The sequence below is a fragment of the Phyllobates terribilis genome, unplaced genomic scaffold, assembly GCF_046119375.1.
Source record: "Phyllobates terribilis strain yellow unplaced genomic scaffold, ASM4611937v1 Scaffold_13__5_contigs__length_258822181, whole genome shotgun sequence".
In the NCBI taxonomy this organism is placed as follows: Eukaryota; Metazoa; Chordata; class Amphibia; order Anura; family Dendrobatidae; genus Phyllobates; species Phyllobates terribilis.
In genome coordinates, this window is record NW_027362773.1 from 139926468 (window position 1) to 139947242 (window position 20775).

Sequence of the window (20775 nt, forward strand, 5' to 3'; positions counted from 1 at the left end):
GGATGATGGAGATGTTGACGTACCTGATTATGTACACGACTTTTCTCTCCTGTCTGCATTTCTCCTGTACACCAAATCCTCTGTCTGTTTTATGGAGGCCGCATGTCCTCTTTCCCACCTCCGATACTGTGTGTCTATATACGGCCTTGTTTATAGCTAGGCATATTCAGTTTGTGTTAACTCCGTATATGTTTAGCTTAAGACAAGAGCGGATCACAGAAGATTGGTTTTGCAATAGTTGTCTTTTCCCCTCCTTTGGAATTAGACCTATTTACTCTGTCGCCTCATTGGGGGACACAGGACCTTGGGTGTTATGCTGCTGTCCACTAGGAGGCGACACTATGCTTATCTGAAAAAGATTAAGCGTGGCTCCTCCTCTGCAGTATACACCCCCTGACGGCATCAGCCTACTCCAGTTTTTGCTTAGTGTCGCAAGGAGGCACACCTCAGACCTTCACTCGTCCCTCGCTTCAGCACGGGATTACAGATGAAGAAAAGAGGGTCTCTTAAGAGACCCCCGGCATGGCTCCTTCCTCTGCCCCCTACTACGGGGTGCACAGTTGAAGTTGAGATGGCGTAGCCACCATGCTGCTCCTTCTCCGGCCCCTCGGGTCAGGCTCGAAGTTGAGAACCCCCCCTCCTTCCCCAATACCCTCGGTTTTGGTCCGAAGTTGAGGCGAGGACAAAGCCCCCTGACAGGCGACAGCGGCACCCTCCCTAATCCCCCCCCCCCCTGGGGGTATTAGGTTGAGACACCATCAGGTAGGGCCTGGACGGCAGCATCTGCAGCTCTCACCAGCCCGCACACCGCAGCCGAGGACCAGCAGCAATACAGGAGCCCCAGTCCGTCTGTGGGACCCTGTAGGAGCCGGGGGGAGTGCAGGCAGCCATGGCACACACAGGCACAGGCCTTCACAGGCCCTGCTCCTGCGGCAGCTTTTAATCTTAAGCGCCTAAGGGGGACTCTTTTCAGAGACCCCCTTCCACTTATGTCCCCACCGCCATTCTGCCTTTCAATCCGGGGGGGTCCGGTTCTGATCCGACCCCCCCCCCCCCGGACTACCGCGCTGGCCTGGAGCCCTTTTGGGCATAGAAAATAAATTTACACCGCGGCTTCGGCCTAGCCGCCGCCCATTTTCCGCCCCCCCCGGATGACGATTTTTACTCACTGCGGTGTCACACAGGGGGCGGATCTAGGCTGCAGGGCGCGCATCTCCATAGCAACTGCCGCCCTTGCAGCGTTCCGCCCCCCTTCTCCTTCATCTCTGCAAGCAGGAAAAGAGCTACGGCGGCCATCATAAGCTGCAGGACGCATACAGGCCAGCCAAGTCTCCGGGGAGGCACAGGACCAGGCTCTTTCAGCGCTGTTCACAGGGGCACATTGGTGGGGTAAGTTCACAGTCTGAGTTACCTCAGCTGTGAATTTTATTACTCTGTATCCTCCTCTGCACAGTTAGCCCCCTTGCATAGCCACTCCAGGTGCACTATGCCAGGCTCAAAGTCTAAGAAAACCAGGCAGGACTGCTTTTACGCTTTCTGTACAGCCTGCAGTAATGTTCTTCCCAGCGGCAGCACATATCCGCATTGCAAGGATTGTACTCAGACTACTGTGCCAGAGTCCCAAGTAGCCCCTACCAACCCTTCAGTGTCTAATGCTACACCGGAATGGGTCACTCAAATGTCACAATCTATGACACAGTCCATAGATAACATGACCTCCAAATTGCTTCAGGCTCTGCAAAGCCATACCTCGACTATGAATGCTACCCAACAAAGGGAAAGCCGGACTCAGTCATATACTGACCCAGGCACATCCATGTCAAGGTCAGGACGCAAGCGCACCCATAGGTCACGCTCATCTGCGTCATCCCATAGCACACGGTCATCCCTGTCTAGAGAGAGATACCGTAGTCACAGGTCATCTACACAGTCCCCTACCAGGGACAAACATGATATTTCTCCGCACCAATCTCCGTCCAGAGAAATCCCTCATTCTGGGTCACCTAGGACACACCTTAGTGATACACAGGAGTCAGAAGGCGTCTGCGATTCTGACTCAGACAAGGAAACTGATGGATCCCTAACTCCAATCCCACCTAGCAATGCAGCGCTAGTTGAGGACATAATCTCGTCCATACATCGGTTGCTGGACATCTCTGATCCAATCCCGGACGCACCACAAAATAAGATTTCATTTGAAGGAGCTCTGAAACCACCTAAGGTTTTCTTGGATCATCCAGAATTTAAATCTATCCTCACAAAACAATTCTCACAGCCTCACAAGAAGCTTAACAATCGCAAGTTTCTGGAGGCCCGTTACCCCTTTCCAAAGGAAACCACCAAAGAATGGGCAGACCCACCAGCAGTGGACCTCCCAGTCTCCAGACTGGCAGCACAGACACTTCTTTCACTGCCAGATAGCTCAACCCTTAGGGATGCAGCAGACAGGCAGGTAGAAAGTATGGCTCGCTCAATTTGCGAAACCACAGGGGCCTCCCTAGCCCCCGCGTTCGCTTCAGTCTGGGCAGCCAAGGCCGTACTGGCTTGGGCAAAAAATCTACAAACTGGCCTCCAAGCTTCTGCCCCTGAACTGTCGGACCAAGCAGTTCAGATAGCAGTTGTGGCAGATTACATGCTTCATGCAGCTCTGGATTCTGCAAGAGGTGCAGCGGGCGCAATATCACACGCCATCACAATTCGGCGTATCCTTTGGCTGCGTGAATGGAAAGTTGACGCGGCCTCAAAGAAGTCCCTCACGCACCTTCCATACCTCAGCGGTCGACTTTTCGGTGAAAGCTTGGACACGATCATATCCAATGCCACAGGGGGTAAGAGTACCTCTCTTCCCCAACTGAAACCTAAGCGCAATTATAACAAGCGTAACCAAGCTCGATTCCGATCCTTTCGGAACTCTTCCGGCTGGTCCGTTTCATGGCCACCACAAAATAACCGCCGCTTCACACGCAGGGAAGACTCGAGGACGACACAAAGGTCGGACAAATCCTGGCAGTCAAAGGCAGGCCACTCAAAATCAAAAGGAGGAAAATCTAAGAATTTCTCATCATGACTCACGGACTCAGGAAGACACTCCACCTGTAGGAGGCCGACTTTTACTCTTTCATCAAGTCTGGCTACCTATTACAGAAGACAAGTGGGTCAGGGAACTAGTATTTTCAGGATACAAAATAGAGTTCACTTCCAACCCACCAAACAGACTCCTTATATCTGTTCCCCCAAAATCGCCAGTAAAAGCTCGCGCCTTCCACCAAGTGGTCTCATCGCTTCTTCAAGCACGAGTCATAATACCTGTTCCCGCAGCCGAGCGCTTCCAGGGGTTCTACTCCAATCTTTTCGTAGTCCCCAAGAAAGGAGGAGGGGTACGCCCCATACTAGACCTAAAACAACTCAACAAATATGTACGAGTACGTCACTTCCGTATGGAGTCCCTCCGGTCAATCATTGCATCCATGGAAAAAGGAGAATATCTCGCCTCCATAGACATACAAGATGCATACCTGCATATACCGATTGCACCTGCCCATCAGAGATTTCTCAGGTTCGCAATCGACCAGGACCACTACCAGTTCGTGGCTCTCCCGTTCGGACTCGCCACGGCTCCCAGAGTGTTTACCAAAGTCATGGCAGCCACCATGCACGTTCTACACTCCAGAGGCATAGTAGTCTTTCCATACCTGGACGATCTTCTCGTCAAGGCTTCTACCTTCAAAGACTGCGAGCTCAGTGTCTCAATCACAATCGACACCCTGAGTCGTTGGTTAGTCAACATACAAAAGTCATCACCAACCCCAAACCAGTCTCTGACGTTCTTGGGAATGCTATTCAATACCTCCAAGGGTCTAGTGCTTCTCCCCAAAGACAAGGCACTGCCTCTCCGTCTAGGAGTTCGCACCCTTCTCAGCAAACCCCCTCGATCTCTCCGGTTTGCAATGAGAGTCCTTGGCAGGATGGTGGCGGCAATAGAAGCGGTTCCATTTGCCCAGCTTCACCTCAGACCTCTCCAACTAGACATTCTCAAGTCATGGGACAGGAACCCTTCTTCTCTCGACAGGAAGTTCCAGCTGACGTCGTCAACCAGGAAGTCCCTTCACTGGTGGCTCAACCAGACCTCTCTAACAAAAGGGAAATCTTTTCTCCCAGGTCAATGGAAGGTCCTGACCACCGACGCAAGCCTGACAGGTTGGGGTGCTGTACACCTACACCACAGAGCACAGGGCAAGTGGTCCCCAGCGGAAGCAACCTTGCCCATCAACATTCTGGAGATTCGTGCCATCCTCCTGGCTTTGAGAGCCTTCCATCACTAACTGGCAGCCTCTCACATCAGAGTACAATCGGACAATGCCACAGCCGTGGCATATGTCAATCACCAAGGGGGAACCCGCAGTGCCAGAGCGATGCGAGAGGTGACACGCATCCTTCACTGGGCGGAGAAAACGAGCTCCATTATCTCTGCAGTCCACATTCCGGGTGTAGACAACTGGGAAGCAGACTTTCTCAGCCGACAAGGAATAGACTCAGGAGAGTGGGTTCTCCATCCCGAAATCTTCCAACAGATCTACCATCGTTGGGGCACTCCGGAAGTGGACCTAATGGCGTCTTACCTCAATGCCAAAGTCTCCAACTTCCCGACCGCCCGGATCTTCTGTCACAAGGCCCGTTCTACCACCAGAACTTAGAGGCCCTCAATTTGACGGCGTGGCCATTGAGACCTGGGTTCTAACCCAGGCAGGTTTAACCCAGACGTCATTAAAACCATGATCAGAGCATGAAAACCAACCTCTGCCAAGATTTACTACCGTACCTGGAAAACTTTCTTTACCTGCTGCTAATCTCGTAACCAGACCCCACTCCCTTATTCCCTACCCAGGGTACTCTGTTTTCTCCAATCGGGTCTGGAAGCCAGACTATCCCTGGCCTCCCTTAAGAGCCAGGTGTCAGCTCTTTCAGTTCTTTTTCAAAAATGCATTGCTCATAAACCGCAAGTAAGAACATTTCTCCAAGGGGTTTCCCGATTGGTTCCCCCCTACAGACGACCTCTAGAAGCGTGGGACCTCAACCTGGTGCTGACAGCATTGCAGGAAACACCCTTTGAACCCCTTAGGGAAGTCCCACTCCGTCTTCTATCCCAGAAAGTGGTTTTCCTCGTGGCAATCACCTCGCTACGCAGGGTGTCTGAACTCACGGCACTCTCCTGCAGACAGCCTTTCCTGATTTTTTTCCAGGACAAGGTAGTCCTTCGTACGGTTCCATCCTTCCTTCCGAAGGTTGTATCCAGCTTTCATCTCAATGAAGAAATTTCACTACCATCCCTCTGTCCAGTTCCGGTTCATAGAGTGGAAAAGGCTTTGCATACGCTTGACCTTGTCAGGGCACTGCGTATCTATGTGTCTAGGACTACGCCCTTCCGGAAGTCTGATTCTCTTTTCCTTCTTGTGGAAGGCAGCCGCAAGGGTCTACCAGCTTCCAAAGCTACCCTTGCCAGGTGGATCAAATCCACCATACAAGAGGCCTACCGCCTCAAAAATTCGCCTATTCCAGCAGGTATTAACGGCACATTCTACACGTGCGGTAGGGGCCTCCTGGGCCCTTCGGCACCAGGCTTCGGCACAACAAGTGTGTAAGGCAGCCACTTGGACTAGCCTACACACGTTTACAAAACACTACAACGTTCATACCCAGTCCTCAGCAGATGCAAGCCTGGGCAGACGTGTTCTGCAGGCGGCGGTGCCCCAATTGTAGGGGCCTGTCTGCACAATATTCGTCCATTGCTTCCCACCCGGGGACTGCTTTGGGACGTCCCAAGGTCCTGTGTCCCCCAATGAGGCGACAGAGTAAAGGAGATTTTTGTGTACTCACCGTAAAATCTCTTTCTCTTAGCCTCTAATTGGGGGACACAGCACCCACCCTTTGCCCGTTCCGGGCTGTTAAGTTGAGTTCTCATATTGGTTTTCCTTTGAGTTCTTACATAGTTGCCGCCTTATAGGCATGGTTATGTTATCTATGTTACGTTCCTCCTACTGCTTTTGCACAAAACTGGAGTAGGCTGATGCCGTCCGGGGGTGTATACTGCAGAGGAGGAGCCACGCTTAATCTTTTTCAGATAAGCATAGTGTCGCCTCGTAGTGGACAGCAGCATAACACCCAAGGTCCTGTGTCCCCCAATTAGAGGCTAAGAGAAAGAGATTTTGCGGTGAGTACACAAAAATCTCCTTTTTTGACCAAAAAAAAACAAAACCTGGAAAAAACACTGACTAGTAGAGGAAAATGTTTGCTATGCATGAAGTGTAGCCCTCTGATGGAGGTAAGAGGGCCACACTTGAGGACCCACTAATGCATCAGTTTACCACCATTATTAGACCTAATGGGGCAGATTTATCTAGTTGGAAAAGAAAAGAAAAAAAAGATCGATCTTTGGAGTAAATTGCGCAAAAGTTATTAAAAGACATATTCGACTTAAGAAGTTTGGCACAGGAAAAATGACTTTACACATTCTGCAGATTTGTGCCAAAATTTGCTGCAGCTTCTGGCACTTTCCACAAGAAGAAACCTTACCCCTTAGATCCCAGTCTTAGTCTCCCACCTAGCCAAATCAGATCTCATACTTTGCACTGATCAGGGGCAACACTCCAAAACACCGTGTCTCCAAATTGAGATTTTGGTTTGGCTTTTATCCTAAGCCATGTGACAAGGCTCGTTAAAAGGGGATATTGACTTGTAGGATCGCTACATCCAATAGGAGGCAATAGAGTTCAAGTCCTCTTCCTCTCTGAAGAGTCAATTTGCATATTTAATTTCCCAAAGGAGCGTGCAAGACGTTAAGTCTCCTCATACTGGCATGCAAAGCCTGGGTTGTCACTCTCCACAAGGAGAAACTTTACCCCTAAATGGCACACAGCTTAAAACTAAAAAAAAAGTTAGCCATGATCCCCGTCGACATTCTGTTTTTTTTCAACGGTTAGTGAGCATGGAACACAAATTAAAGCATTTTGTGCAATTTACAAGCTTTTGCAAAAATTGCGTCATTTTTCAGACATTGCATGCAGCAATTCCGAAAATTGGGATAAAGTTGTTGATAAATGTGGGCTACTAGTTTTTTTTTTTTGTTGTTTTTTTTTTTAATTTTAAACGATGAAAAATAATTTTTGTAATGCAGATCATTCACGTTTTAACCTTTTCCCGCATCGTTACTCTGTAATACTTTTGCTTACACTGTGTCATTTTCAGAACACAAATGTATATGAAATTTTTCCTATTTTTTTTATGAACTGTGTGTAAGTTTTTGAGTCCGTTTTGTCTGAAATGACTTGTTTGCTGGATATATTGGATAGTGTGTCATGATTTAACATTCTGGTGTTTTAGGCATCACATGTAGATGTTTCCACATAGCGTAAATGCTGCATTTTTTTTTCCACTGCGTTTTGTGTAGAAAACAGTTGCAGTTATGTGCTGCCGACTAATGAAAATTTTTTGGCCTGCATAAAAACTGTTGTCATTTCTATGTCAAAAGAGCATTAATTTGTTTGTAGGCAATTCCTGGCATGGGACAGTGATGGAGAACAAACGTTAGTGCTGCTAGTCATCTGGCCGTGTGAAAAGGCCTTTTTATTAGTGAATTCACTGTATAAACTGTAGTCACGAAGCTCCTTCTCTTGCCTAAGGTTGGCAACTGACGTGACTATGTACAGCAGGGGTCTCAAACACGCGGGCCGCATGCGGCCCCTGAGGCTGCTTTATGCGGCCCGCAGGCACAGACCCCTTGACGATCCCGACCTGGTCCAGGAGGAGCCGCCGACAGCAGCGCTGAATTGCCACACAGAGACTGTCTCCCAGCACTGCATTTCCAATGCCAGCCGCCGGCCAATCAGAGGCCAGCAGCTGATATCTGCGTGTCGGCGCAGCGAGTATGACGTCATTGCCATATGCAGATGTCAGCTGCTGGCCTCTGATTGGCCAGCGGCTGACATTGAAAATGCTGTGCTGGGAGACAGTCTCTGTGCGGCAATGCAGCGCTGCTGTCGGCGGCTCCTCCTGGACCAGGTCGGGATCGTCAAGGGGTCGGACTCTGTGGTGCCTGCGGGCCACATCTGCAGGAAGGCCGCCGAGGGAACGGAGGACAGGTGAGAATCATCTTTTTTTTTTTCTATTTTATGTGTGTGAAGAACAGCACAGGGGGCACAGAGCCACAACATGGGGACCGGGGTGGGGCACAGAGCCACAAGAGGGGACCTGGATGGGGCACATAGCCACAAGATGGGGACCTGGATGGGGCACATAGCCACAAGATGGGGACCTGGATGGGGCACATAGCCACAAGATGGGGACCTGGATGGGGCACATAGCCACAAGATGGGGACCTGGATGGGGCACATAGCCACAAGATGGGGACCTGGATGGGGCACATAGCCACAAGATGGGGACCTGGATGGGGCACATAGCCACAAGATGGGGACCTGGATGGGGCACATAGCCACAAGATGGGGACCTGGATGGGGCACATAGCCACAAGATGGGGACCTGGATGGGGCACATAGCCACAAGATGGGGACCTGGATGGGGCACATAGCCACAAGATGGGGACCTGGATGGGGCACATAGCCACAAGATGGGGACCTGGATGGGGCACATAGCCACAAGAGGGGACCTGGATGGGGCACATAGCCACAGGATGGGGACCTGGATGGGGCACAGAGCCTCAAGATGGGGACCTGGATGGGGCACAGAGCCACAAGATGGGGACCAGAGCCACAAGATGGGGACCTGGATGGGGCAAATAGCCCCAAGATGGGGACCTGGATGAGGCACATTAGTACAAGATGGGCACCAGGATGGGGAACGTTGCCACAGGATGGGGACTTGGATGGGGAACATTACTACAAGATGTTTTCCATTATTACTATATGATGCTAATTGTAAGACAATATTACTGTATGTGGCCAATTGGGGGAAATAAAATTGTAAAAAAAATAAAATAAAGCATGAAAAAATATTGGGCACTAAAAATGCTGTTTTATATGTAAACTAAAGTAAACACAAAAAAGTGCACGTTTATTATCGCCACATCCATAACGACCCAAGCCATAAAAAAATAAACACGGCAAAAATGTTCAAAAGGTGTATACAAAAAAAATGGTATCACTAAAAATGTCACATTGAACAAAGAATGCGGCCCCCCAAATTCAAATTTTTTCCATGTGCGGCCCATATACCCAGCCGAGTTTGAGACCCCTGATGTACAGTCATGGCCGAACGTGTTGGCACCCTTGAAATTGTTCCAGAAAATGAAGTATTTCTCCCAGAAAAATATTGTAATTACACATGTTTTGTTATACACATGTTTATATCCTTTGTATGTACTGGAACAACACAAAAAAAGGCAAATTGGACATAATTTCACGCAAAACCCCAAAAATGGGCCGGACAAAATTGTGGGTAAATAACTTTGTTTCAAGCATGTGATGCTCGTTCCAACTCACCTGTGACAACTAACAGGTATGGGCAATATGAAAATCACATCTGAAATCAGATAAAAAGGGGGGAAGTTGACTCAATCTTTGCATTGTGTGTCTGTGAAACACTAAGCATGGAGAACAGAAAGAGGAGAAGAGAACGGTCTGAGGACTTGAGAACCAAAATTGCCAACACTTTCGGCCATGACTGTATATGTAGAGGAATTTGAGCTCTGTATCAGAAAAATAGAAAGAGAGGTCCTCTAATCTAACTTATAACCACATCAAAGTTAAGCTAAACTTTGATGTGGTCACGAGTCAGTGTAGAGTTGTTGAGGAGAAGATATGTGTTGCAAATCCTGCTGTCAAAACAAGCTCAGTGACAGACTAACAGTTAACACATTTCCAATATTATACATATATATATGGTAAAAATAACCTTTATGGCCAAAAATGTATGTATTTAGGTAAAAAAGAATTGTTCTTGAAGGTGTCTCATTAGACTGGCTAATAAATTGCTGAATTAATGTTCATAGGAACTTTCGTTCCTGATCATTATCCTCTGTAAACGTGCCAGCGATCAGCTGATGAGCGGCAAAACATTCGCTCTTATCACTCACTTACATCTTTTGTGCTGGACTAAAGATTAATGATGGACAGCAGCACATCACTTCATAGTACAAGGATGAGTGATCATAACTAATGGTCTTTTTTCCCCCATATAGTTTGCAAATATAGAGAACTGCTGCATGTAAATCAAAGTATAACAAGCACTGTCAGGCAATGATGTATTAGCAATCATCTCTTTTATTTATTAGATTATCTGGCTGTGTAAAAGGACCCTTAGATCAGGCGTGCTAAATATTTGCAAATATTATAAACTTTGTATTATATTTTATAAGTGAAATCCGCTTCTTTTTAATTCTCCCTCCAGCACTCCTGCCTGCTGAACTGCTCATTAATGTGGTATTTTCAGCATGATAAATTTGTTAAAATTGCTAATTGCTTGCAATTTACTTACTAAAAATCCTTTCTGTTCGAAAGAACAGAGGAATTTTTAATTCTGTAATGTACTGCTTGTTTCCTAGGTTAACAACCACCTCTGCCGTCTCAGTGGTAGCCTCTCTCCTAGGCAACGAGTGCACCGCTTGCATGCACTTTACTATAGAGCTTGCGAACCCTGCTCTGAAGCTGGCCAGGTCATTGGATCTAGCTGGGTTGAGTTCCCCTACATCCTTCCGATGCTGCAGAGACAATATTGTCTCTGCCTGCAGCATGGGAATGCGCTCCGTTTGGGCCAGCAGCTCCAATATACTGCTAGCTCAAACTGTCAATCCTTAGGAGTGCACCACCGCCTGATACACAGGATGCCCGGTTGCAGGAGAGCAGTGCGCTAGTTAAGACTGATTTTGAGAAAACCCCTTTAACTCTGAAAAACTGCTAAACTCCATCTCGCTCAAGAAGTGTATGGACAGAGGAGTGAGAAAGAGGAAGTAGCAGAGTGAGTGAGAGAAGCAGAGACACACATGGTGCTACTGCTTTCTAGCCTTTTATCTTACCCCATAGCTGGATTCACAGTTGCACTGCTCAGTACTGCTAAATAAGGTCCTCAGTTCTGCTGCTGCTACTTATGAGCATGTGCTTCAAAGAGACAAAGATCAGTAATCCCTTATGGCTCCGTGTGCTGAGGGAACATCATAGCAGCTAGTCTCCACCCACCCACTAGCTCAAGAGAGAACTGAAAACTGCTGATAGAACCTGCAGAGGGGAAACTGGTAAAAGAACTTGGTGTAAATCGGTATTTTATGGATGTTTTACCTATCATAAGCCGATTACTAATATTTTTTCATGTGCTTTTGTTTTGTTAATCGACACTAATTAAATCTTGTATAAGTTCATAACTTTTTTTTGCCTCTTAGATTTCATGGATGACGATGAAGACGAGGATGACTCACTACTGCCTGGCACATTGAAGAAAAATATTCCGGAAGAGATAATGACTGCTGCCATGTCACCTGCCCCTGCGGTTCCTCAGCAGACCAACATCCACTATAATGATTCACTGGACTCTATGCCTGTAATAAATTCTAGCACAAGGTCTTCTCTCAGATCCCTCTTATGGGCACCTAGGGAAAGCCCACCTTCTGCTCTCCGGGGAAGTAGGAAACGCTTAATGCCATTGCTTGGTGGGCAAGGAATTGGTGAGGAACCTACTGTAGGAAAATCTTCTTTAAGAACTAGAGAACGAAATCATTTTGATCATAGGACAAAGGGAAAGAATTCAGACAGTAAATCAAGAGTCTTGGGAGGATCAGAAACTCGGAGGCAGGGTGAGAAATCCATGATGAGAAATAAACATGGGAAATTAGAAAAAGAAACTGAAAAGAAGGACAATGTAGAAGTAGGACCTAGTGATGAAAGCAAAACAGAGGTCACCACAAAAGAAGAGAATGTAAAACAAAACTCAAAGAACTCAAATAAGCAAGAATCAGATAAAGTCTATGTCACCCGACTCCTTTCTGGTGTTAAAAAGTCTCGAGGTCCAGTTTTCCCTGGGATGTTGTTACCGAAACCTAAACCACGAAGAACCTCTCGAGTTCATGAACACCGTCATCTCCCTACACCTCCAAAACTGTCACATGGTGCAAAGCTATCTAAACCCTGGACTCCACCTGATACCTCAGAACTTGGACTTTTCAGTTGGGAAGGTCAAACTGAAGTCCCCGGAATATCCCTCCCTACCTCACCTAGTCTTCCTGGTGGCCCTCCCTCACTCAGCTTGTCTTCAGAAGCCCCAGCCGAAGAATTACAAGACTACAGCTATGAGGACGCAGAGCCTCGGCAAACCTGGCCAGAGGATGCCATTAATTGGCAACGTACGTTTAGCGTAGGAAACGTAGACTTTGAAATGTTAAGGTCAGACTGGAATGATCTTCGCTGCAATGTGAGCGGCAACTTGCAGCTTTCTGAAGCAGAAACTGTGGATGTGGTGGCTCAGTACATGGAAAAACTGAATGAGAAGAATGGAGGGTGAGAGAATTGTTAATAGCTTCCAAAACTTGTATGTATTGTTTGTATGCTATCTTCTAAATCTCACCCATGTACCTTTTTTTTTCTCCTAAAATATTGATTTTCCTATTTACTCCGTTTTCTAGCATTTACACTCTACTCCGTATAATCAATGTGGAGAAGCGCCGTGACTCTGCGAGGGGCAACAGATACCTCATGGAACTAGAGCTGGAAGAACGAGGACGTAAAAAAGTGAGACTGGCCGAGTACGTGTATCTCCTGCTGCACCGTGGTGCCGGCGGTGACAGTGACGAGAGTCCTCCTGCAGAACCACCTGAAGTTTCCCCCAGTCCTTCAATTTACACTAAACCAATCTTGTGCCGACCGGTCAGTCTGAGCTGGAATCCTCGTGCCACAGTGCACTTTGTAGTGCCTGGTGAGTTCTCATTCCTCTTAAATGCATTATCGACATGTCTCTTTCTTTTTTTTGTGCAATTTTTTTTGCAAAATATATATTTTTTCAATTTTAAAGTGCAATTTTTTTTTTATATATATATTTTACTAATCACCTTTTTAAAAATTATCATAAACTGATAAAGTCATGTTGCATTTTGCAGAAGTAGCTTTAACCACATTGGTTTAGTTGTTGCATCATTCGAAATTTTCTGGCATAATATTGCTTTGTGCGGTAATGAAGTAAGTCAGCGGCGCTGCCTGAATATGTGGAAGCAGCGTGGAGAATGCCGGGACTTCAGATCACAGCCAGATATCACATTTTCTGCAATTTATTTTCGGTGTTTCTAAGCAGTGAGCCGCTTTTGGATCATAAAATGGGTCAGTAGGGAGACAGAGTGCAGAGTTTGCTGGATCCTTTGTTGTAACAATGCGTCTCACATCATCTATTTTACAGCAGGATGCTGCAGATTTCCAAATGGAAAATCCCAAGTTTATTTCATAGGAGTTTCCATGTGCATAATCTGTTTTTACAATAAAATTTTCTGAACAACGTAAAAGGGATTCTTTATATTTTACAATAATGTCTCACATTTAGAGTGAACTTTTAATAAACGAATCTCCAACTTGGGGAGCAGGGGTTACTTCTAGTGATGTGATTGTAAGGGTATGTGCGCACTACATCATTTTCAGGCGGATTCCGCCCGGAACCTGAAAGCCTAAAAAGAAAAGAAAAAAAAACGCCAAGAAAAATTAACATTACGCTCAGCAATGTCAAAATGACTTACTGTGCACGTTCCATCTTTTGTCACTTCTTTTAATTGCTTCAGGCTTAGAAAGCCATGACCGTGTACGGCCAACCCGGGTTCCATAGTTCTTTATGCCCCCTCCCATCTTACCGATCTCACGTACCTTAACAAATAAAGCACTGCACCTGTAATTTTCTTTGGATAAATTTGGCCACAGCGGCCATTTTATTAGCAAACAACATTAACATATAAACATTATTATCAAATAAATAAGAAGGGAGGGGTTCTTGGAGTTAAAAAATAGATCTGGCATAACTAAACCGAAATCGAACCACCATGTTACCCTCAGCCGTCCATCACCAGCTCAAGGGCACCAAAAGCTCCCAGGGTAAAACCCCGTCCAGAGCCCCAAAAACCAAATGCCAGATCACCCCGCTTAATCAAGCCACTGCCTGTAAATTTCCAATAACTTTCCCACCGACACTTCTGTGCCAACTCCAAGAACCCCACCCCCCGCCACAAACGAACAGCCCTGACCACCTCAGGCTCGTGAGCGCCCCAACACTGCCAAAGCCCTCTCAATCCCCTCCTGTATAGCCAATGCCCATAAATCAATTCGAATATCGTTCAGGTGCACACCATCCTTTGCCCAAAAATCACCAACCCCTGCCTCAAGATCAAGATGCCGAACACTTACTCCCCCGTTTCTACCAACAAAAGCTGCTATGGCTCTATTCAACTTTACTTGTGCCCTATTAATGCCCTTCACTGATCTAGCCTCCCTCCAATTTTTCCTCGGGACAATGTCAGACCAAACCGTCAACACCCCAGGAAAAGATGTCCATAACCTTAAAAGATCAATTTGAATATCCCTAGTCAATTCCCAAACCTGCCGAGCCACCAAATCATCCCCTCCCCATATGCACCACCAAAATATCCGGCGCCCGGTCCAAACGAGCCGCCTTATGGAATTCAGGCAGCACCCTTCTCCATACCATCCTTCGAAAACCCAGCCACCGGACCTCCACTTGCTCTCTGCTAAAACCCAATTGCCTACCGTTTGGCCTCACATCCGCCCGCAGCGCCCCCCAATGAACGAAAGAGTGTCCAAGAATCCAGACTACTAACGGGACGCCACCTGCAACAAGACAGCCAAAAAAGGTATTCACTTCTGGACAAAATAAAACCATAAGTCCGCACACCTAATGCCGTACATAGGAGAGATAACGATCAGAACTCCACCTCCCGATGCGTTTTATCACGTCCTTTCGTAAACCCAAACCATCCGCTTCTGACGCCGCACCGATTCTGAAAGAATGCGACCCGTACACCTCAGGGCTAAGGCCCAACTCCAGGATCCCTTTCTTAAACACTGCAATGAATTGAAAACGTGACAAAAACTTTCCGTTTTTATGACACAATAATGGGCCCTTACGTCCCGACCAAACCTGCCAGTAAGCCTTTAAACATCTCCTAGGACAAATAAAAGATCCATTAACCTCACCCAATACCACTCGCTTACCTCTGCCCAATTAATCCGTCTTCCCCCTCCTAATCCAAAATTCGATGCCCCTATCCCGACCGCTCACATCCTCAGCAAACAAACCCCCAACCTTATTCCTACTTGGTGCCACCAACTCGCCTAATCTTAGTGCGCCGAAAAACGCCAATGAAAAAGCCAATCTAAACAGTGTGGCTTCAAAAACTGAACAACAAATCTTATCCAACACAAAACCCAACCGCTCTAAAATACTAAAAGTCACTGGTCTTCGTTTATCCAACACTTTACCTCCTAAAGCCCCTAAGTGCTTGCTTCACTAAAAAGGACTTTGTAACATCTTTTATCCCCTGCAATTTAAAAGCGAATGCCAATCCTGCGACAAATTTACTAACTTTTGACACAGACCATCCAATCTCCGCTGCCCTTCCCACAAGAAACCACACTGCCATATCTCTATCTCCCTCACTTTCCACCACACCCCACTCCAGAATCCAACTTTGCCATACTCGCCACGATGCCTTGTATGATGCCCAGGTCTGCCTCGTAATGGACTCCCGTATTAACCGTCCGGCTCCTCCATAACCAGTTGCCACAAATGCGAAGGGCATTCTTGACCCACGTCCTCTGCCTCTGGTGCTAGCGCCCGAAAACGGTCCCACTGAAAACGAGACAAGGCATCTGCTATGGAATTTTGTACACCTGGAACGTGGACTGCTGTAATCCAAGTGTTCAAATTGAGACAACAATGAACTAGTTCTCTGAGCAGCCTAATCACTGGCGGGGACGAGGCCGACAAGCTGTTGATGACAGACACCACTCCCATGTTATCGCAATGAAACCGAATTCTGCTGTTGGCAAAACACTCACCCCAAATAGTAACCGCAACAACAATAGGGAACAATTCCAAAAACGCCAGGTTCCTCGTAAGACCCCTCTCCGTCCAACCAATCGGCCATGCTCCAACACTCCACCGCCCTTTCCAGTAGGCCCCATAACCAGCACTTCCTGCAGCATCCGTAAATATCTCACAATCAAAACTGCTTAAAAACTCCTGCTGGATTAACGACCTGCCGTTATAACTTTCCAAAAACAACTTCCAAACCTTCAGATCCTCTTTGTGTTCCTTATTTAAGCGAATGAAATGATGGGGAGCCCGCACTCCTGCTGTCGCGCCTGACAACCTGCGACAGAATATTCTGCCCATTGGCATAATCCTGCATGCAAAATTCAAGCTCCCCAGCAGCAATTGTAGCTCCCTCAGGGTCACCTTGCGCAACCTCCCGACTCTATCGACCTCCTGCTTGAGCAAACTCAATTTATCTTTAGGTAATCGACACTCCATCCTTTCTGTATCAGTTACAATGCCCAAGAAACTTAGGATTGTGCAAGGGCCTTCTGTCTTTTCTTTTGCCAATGGTACGCCAAAATGCTCAGCTGCCCACACCATAGTACCTAATAAATTCCTACACAACAACTATTGCTCAGGGCCTATAAACAAAAAATCATCCAAATAATGAATGACTGAATTAACTGATGCCAGGTCCTTCACCACCCATTCCAAAAAGGTACTAAACGTTTCAAACAAAGAACACGAAATTGCACAACCCATTGGCAAACACCTATCCATGTAATATGCCCCATTCCAAAAACAACCTAACAACGGGATGCTATCCGGGTGAACTGGCAGCAACCGAAAAGCCGACTCGATATCAGTCTTAGCTAGCAACGATCCTGACCCATATCGCTGTACCCATCGCACCGCCGCATCAAATGATGTATACTCAACTGAACACAATTCCTGTGCAATGCCATCATTCACCGAGAGCCTCTTCGGGTACGACAAATGCTGAATAAAACGAAACTTATTCAGCTCTTTATTTCACCATTGGGGGTTGTGCCCAAGAATCACCCTGCTGCTAGGTAATACCCGAAACGGTCCAGCCATCCTGCCCAATTCCACCTCCTTAGCCAACTTCACACTAACCACATCCGGATGAAGGGAAGCCGACGTCAATTTTTTTACTGAAAAGGGGACCTCGTGCTCAGGAGGAGGGATTCTAAAACCTTCCAAAAACCCATCCGAAATGACCTTAGCCTTCAACTGATCCGGATACCTACTTAGAAAGGGGGCCATCTTGTGCACCCTCACCGGAGTCACCCCCTTGACTGGTACCCAATGTCGGCTTTCCCTTACCCTTCTTAAAGTATTTTGATGCTCCATGTGAGCTTCCATTACAATGGGAGCACACGTGTTTGAATTTACAGGAGCTCCCGTACTTGCATTGGCCATCGTTAAATTGTCAGCAAGTTCCCACTTCCTTCTTAGTGCTTTGTGCGCTCTGGCTACTTCCCCCGTGTCCTGCTGATTGGTTACCACTACTGCTGCTCCCGTGAAAGGACTGCCCATACCTCACTGGGGCCATAACCTTTAGCCACAACCCAATGTCCTTTTGATCCCATCTAATCTCCGGGCGGACTGCCTTCCTCTGCCGAAATTGCTCGTCGTATCTTAACCACGCCTGACCCCCGTAAGTCCTATGAGCCTCCCCAATAGCATCAAGGTAGCAAAACAAACCCGAACAATTATCAGGAGCTTTTTCCCCAATAACGCTAGCCATTATTGCAAAAGCTTGTAACCAATTGACAAACGTCTGTGGAATCAACCTCCACCTACGCTTCTCCTCCTCCTCTTTTTTACTGTCGTCCTTTTTTTCCTTATCCAGGTTAAACTTTTCCAACGGAAGAAGGGAAAAAATTTCAACATACTCATCCCGCCAAATTTTCTCTTTGACCTCTTTTTTTAAATGCGCCCCCAATGGCCCCTCAAAGCACACATATACCTCCCCTTTCGCCCTATCATCCAGTTTTACAGTATCCGCATTTTCCTTTTCTGTCTGCACACAAACCGATACCCCAGAAGGTGTCCCAGCTGCATACCCTGCCGACCAGGCCCACTCGCTCCCCACCTGCGACAACACCGGTTGACTAGGTAGCCAAGCCCCCGCCGGTGACAACCCTCCTTGAATGGCTCCACCACCGTCTACTCTTGCCAAAATGCGCGACATGCTAACCAACAAATCCCTAAGCCCGCTTACATCCGACCCACTACCTCCCCTAACATCTTCCCCGCTGGGCCCAGGCACCTGCCTATCCCCCACCCCATCCGCTAATGACCCCGCAGGCGACAAACCATACATAGACCCATACTCACGAAGCTGCGCAGGTGCTGTGTCCCCGCCAGCCGTACTCCCCGAGTCCTGATGAGTCCTTGGTTCGCCTTGTTCTTCTCCATAATCCAATCCGACCGACCCCTGCCGCTCAAGGCCCGCGCCCCTGGCCTCCTCGTCACCAGGGGGGACCCGAGCCCGTGCCGATATCCCCGCCGTTCGTCCTTCGCTCCGGTCCTCACCGCCATCCGTGCAATTCCGCGATTTTCAGACCCGGACTCCCCAGCCCGATCCGTGTTGGTCCGTGAATAACTGCCAGGCAACTCCGTGCCGCTGCCCGCCGCTCCATCCCTCTGCATGGTGTGACTTGGGCCAGGCGGCAGGTCCTGGAATTGCTGCTGCCTGCCCGTGTAGCTCCGCTGCTGTCTGCCCCCTCTGGTCTGTCTGGCAGGCACCCCGACAAGAACGTTGCCAGGTGTGCCTGCCGCGCTGGTGGTCCCTCCGTTCCCCGCCTCAGAATTGGCGCTCTTTTTTTCTTTTGAATAACCGGCTTCTTGAATCGCCACGGGATCTTGGAGCGGGGGCGTGTCCATGCGCCCGCCGCTTATTGGCTGTGCGTCCCTGCCATCTGTATCCGGGGCCGGAAGTGATGTGGGCCGCATTTCTGGTGAGGCCCCGCCCCCCGGATGACGCGTCTGCGGCCCGGGCCTTGCTTCCGGCGCGGCCTGGGCTCTAGTACTGCGACGCGCTACCGGAGCAGGCCGAACCACAACGGAGCGGGGAACTTCAGTCGCGGACCGCGACCCGATGCTGGGGGAGCCTGCAGACCGGCTGGGCGGATTCCTGCCGCGGCGGGCACGCCGGCAGGGGATTCCGCCGGCATGCTCCCCGGACGCAGGGTCCCCTGAGGGGCTTCGCAGCCTGCGCCTGCTGCCTGTACTGACCATCTCCCGGGAAAGCCTCTCAGGGGGCCTCGTCCAGCATTCCCCAGCAATCCGGCCAGCTGGGACTCGAGCCACCCTCCTCGCCTGGATCTGGCAGTTTCCCTCAGCCTGGCGATAAGGGACTCCACCGACTCCATAATAGCCAGAAAAGTGTCCAAGCAATTGGAAAAAAGGTAAAATTATTATTATTATTTTATTTATTTTTTTTGAGTGGTGCTCCAGAACTTCTCTCTGACTTCTTCTCTGGACTGCCCGTTTTCCCGCACTTTTCCCTATTATACCTCCCCCCCTTACCCCACCCCCATCCAAATGCCCGCCCCTCCAAACCTATACCCAATCCCGACCATTGGGATTTAAAAATTGCACCCTCCTGGCCCATCCCGGTCATGTGGGGCTTCCTTCTAGGTTCCCATGCCTCCAACCCCCTTCTAGAAGCAGGTAAAAGAATTGATTGGTCCATTCGTAAGGCGCCTTCCTCTTGTAAGCCGCCACTATCTTTTATATATGGAATTTAAAAAAAATAAAAAATAAATAAAAGCTGGCCACAAAAACAAGGCAAAAGATATCAAAGAAGATGCTTGAGGAAAAACAACGCCGGCATTTTCCTGATGTGTCGACTGCTTCAGAAATGATGCCGATATGCCAGTGTCTAAAAGAGGTTATGTGCATTTATCCTTAAAGGGAGACAGTCATCAGGTTTCCTGTTCTTAAGCTGCTGCCAGAACATTATTTCCTTCCTAATTAGATCCTAAGATGGAAAAGAAGAAGAGGCGCATGGAATGGATCCTAATGATCCGCTCTCTGCGCCTCTGCATTACAGCATATCCAGTGACGTAACTAGAGTCTGATGGGCACCGATGCAAGATTTAGACCGGGACCCCCATGCATCCTGATATATTTGTCCTCCATCCTGGTATATATGTCCCTCATCCTGGTGTATATCCCCTATCCTGGTATATGTCCCTTATCCTGGGCCCCATCCTGGTGTGTGTGTGTGTGTGTTGTTTAATGTATAGAAAAAAAATAAACCATTATACTCACCTTTCCTCCACTCCCCCGACTTGCTGCATCCTCTTCTAAAGCCGGCAGCTGACCTCAGCGTGCAAGCAATGGGAGTGCATGATGTCACTGCCATGTCACGTGCACACTGATGTCAGCTGCTGGCTTCTGATTGGCCGGCAGTTTGTCTCGCCGCACATGGACTCGACAGGTCTGTGCGCCACAGTACACTTCAGCTGAATTTGCGTCCAGCTGACGTACTTGCTGGTGTCTAGCCGGGCCCAATCAGTGGCAACCTCTGCGACCGAGGTAGTTACGACCCTTAGCATACACCTAAAAATTATCTTTGCCTACTTCTCTCCTGCATAGTACTCGGCATCATACAGTCTGATGGGCGTGTATGGACCAACCTCTGCACCTGATGTGAGCTCGCTAATCCGGCCCCCTCTGCCTTTCATCAATGAACCCGGGTTACTGAGCTCATAGCGG

At 48.2% G+C, this 20775-nt stretch overlaps 1 protein-coding gene across 2 annotated transcripts in view; it reads left to right on the forward strand.

The window, feature by feature from the left end:
- Positions 1 to 20775, forward strand: part of B4GALNT4 (beta-1,4-N-acetyl-galactosaminyltransferase 4) — an 86991-nt gene that overhangs the window by 46146 nt on the left and 20070 nt on the right. For both annotated transcript variants that reach the window (XM_073658739.1, XM_073658738.1), the window contains exons 15-16: positions 11384 to 12494; positions 12620 to 12909. In XM_073658739.1, coding sequence (XP_073514840.1) covers positions 11384 to 12494; positions 12620 to 12909 — 1401 coding nt within the window. The remainder of the gene's footprint in view (positions 1 to 11383; positions 12495 to 12619; positions 12910 to 20775) is intronic.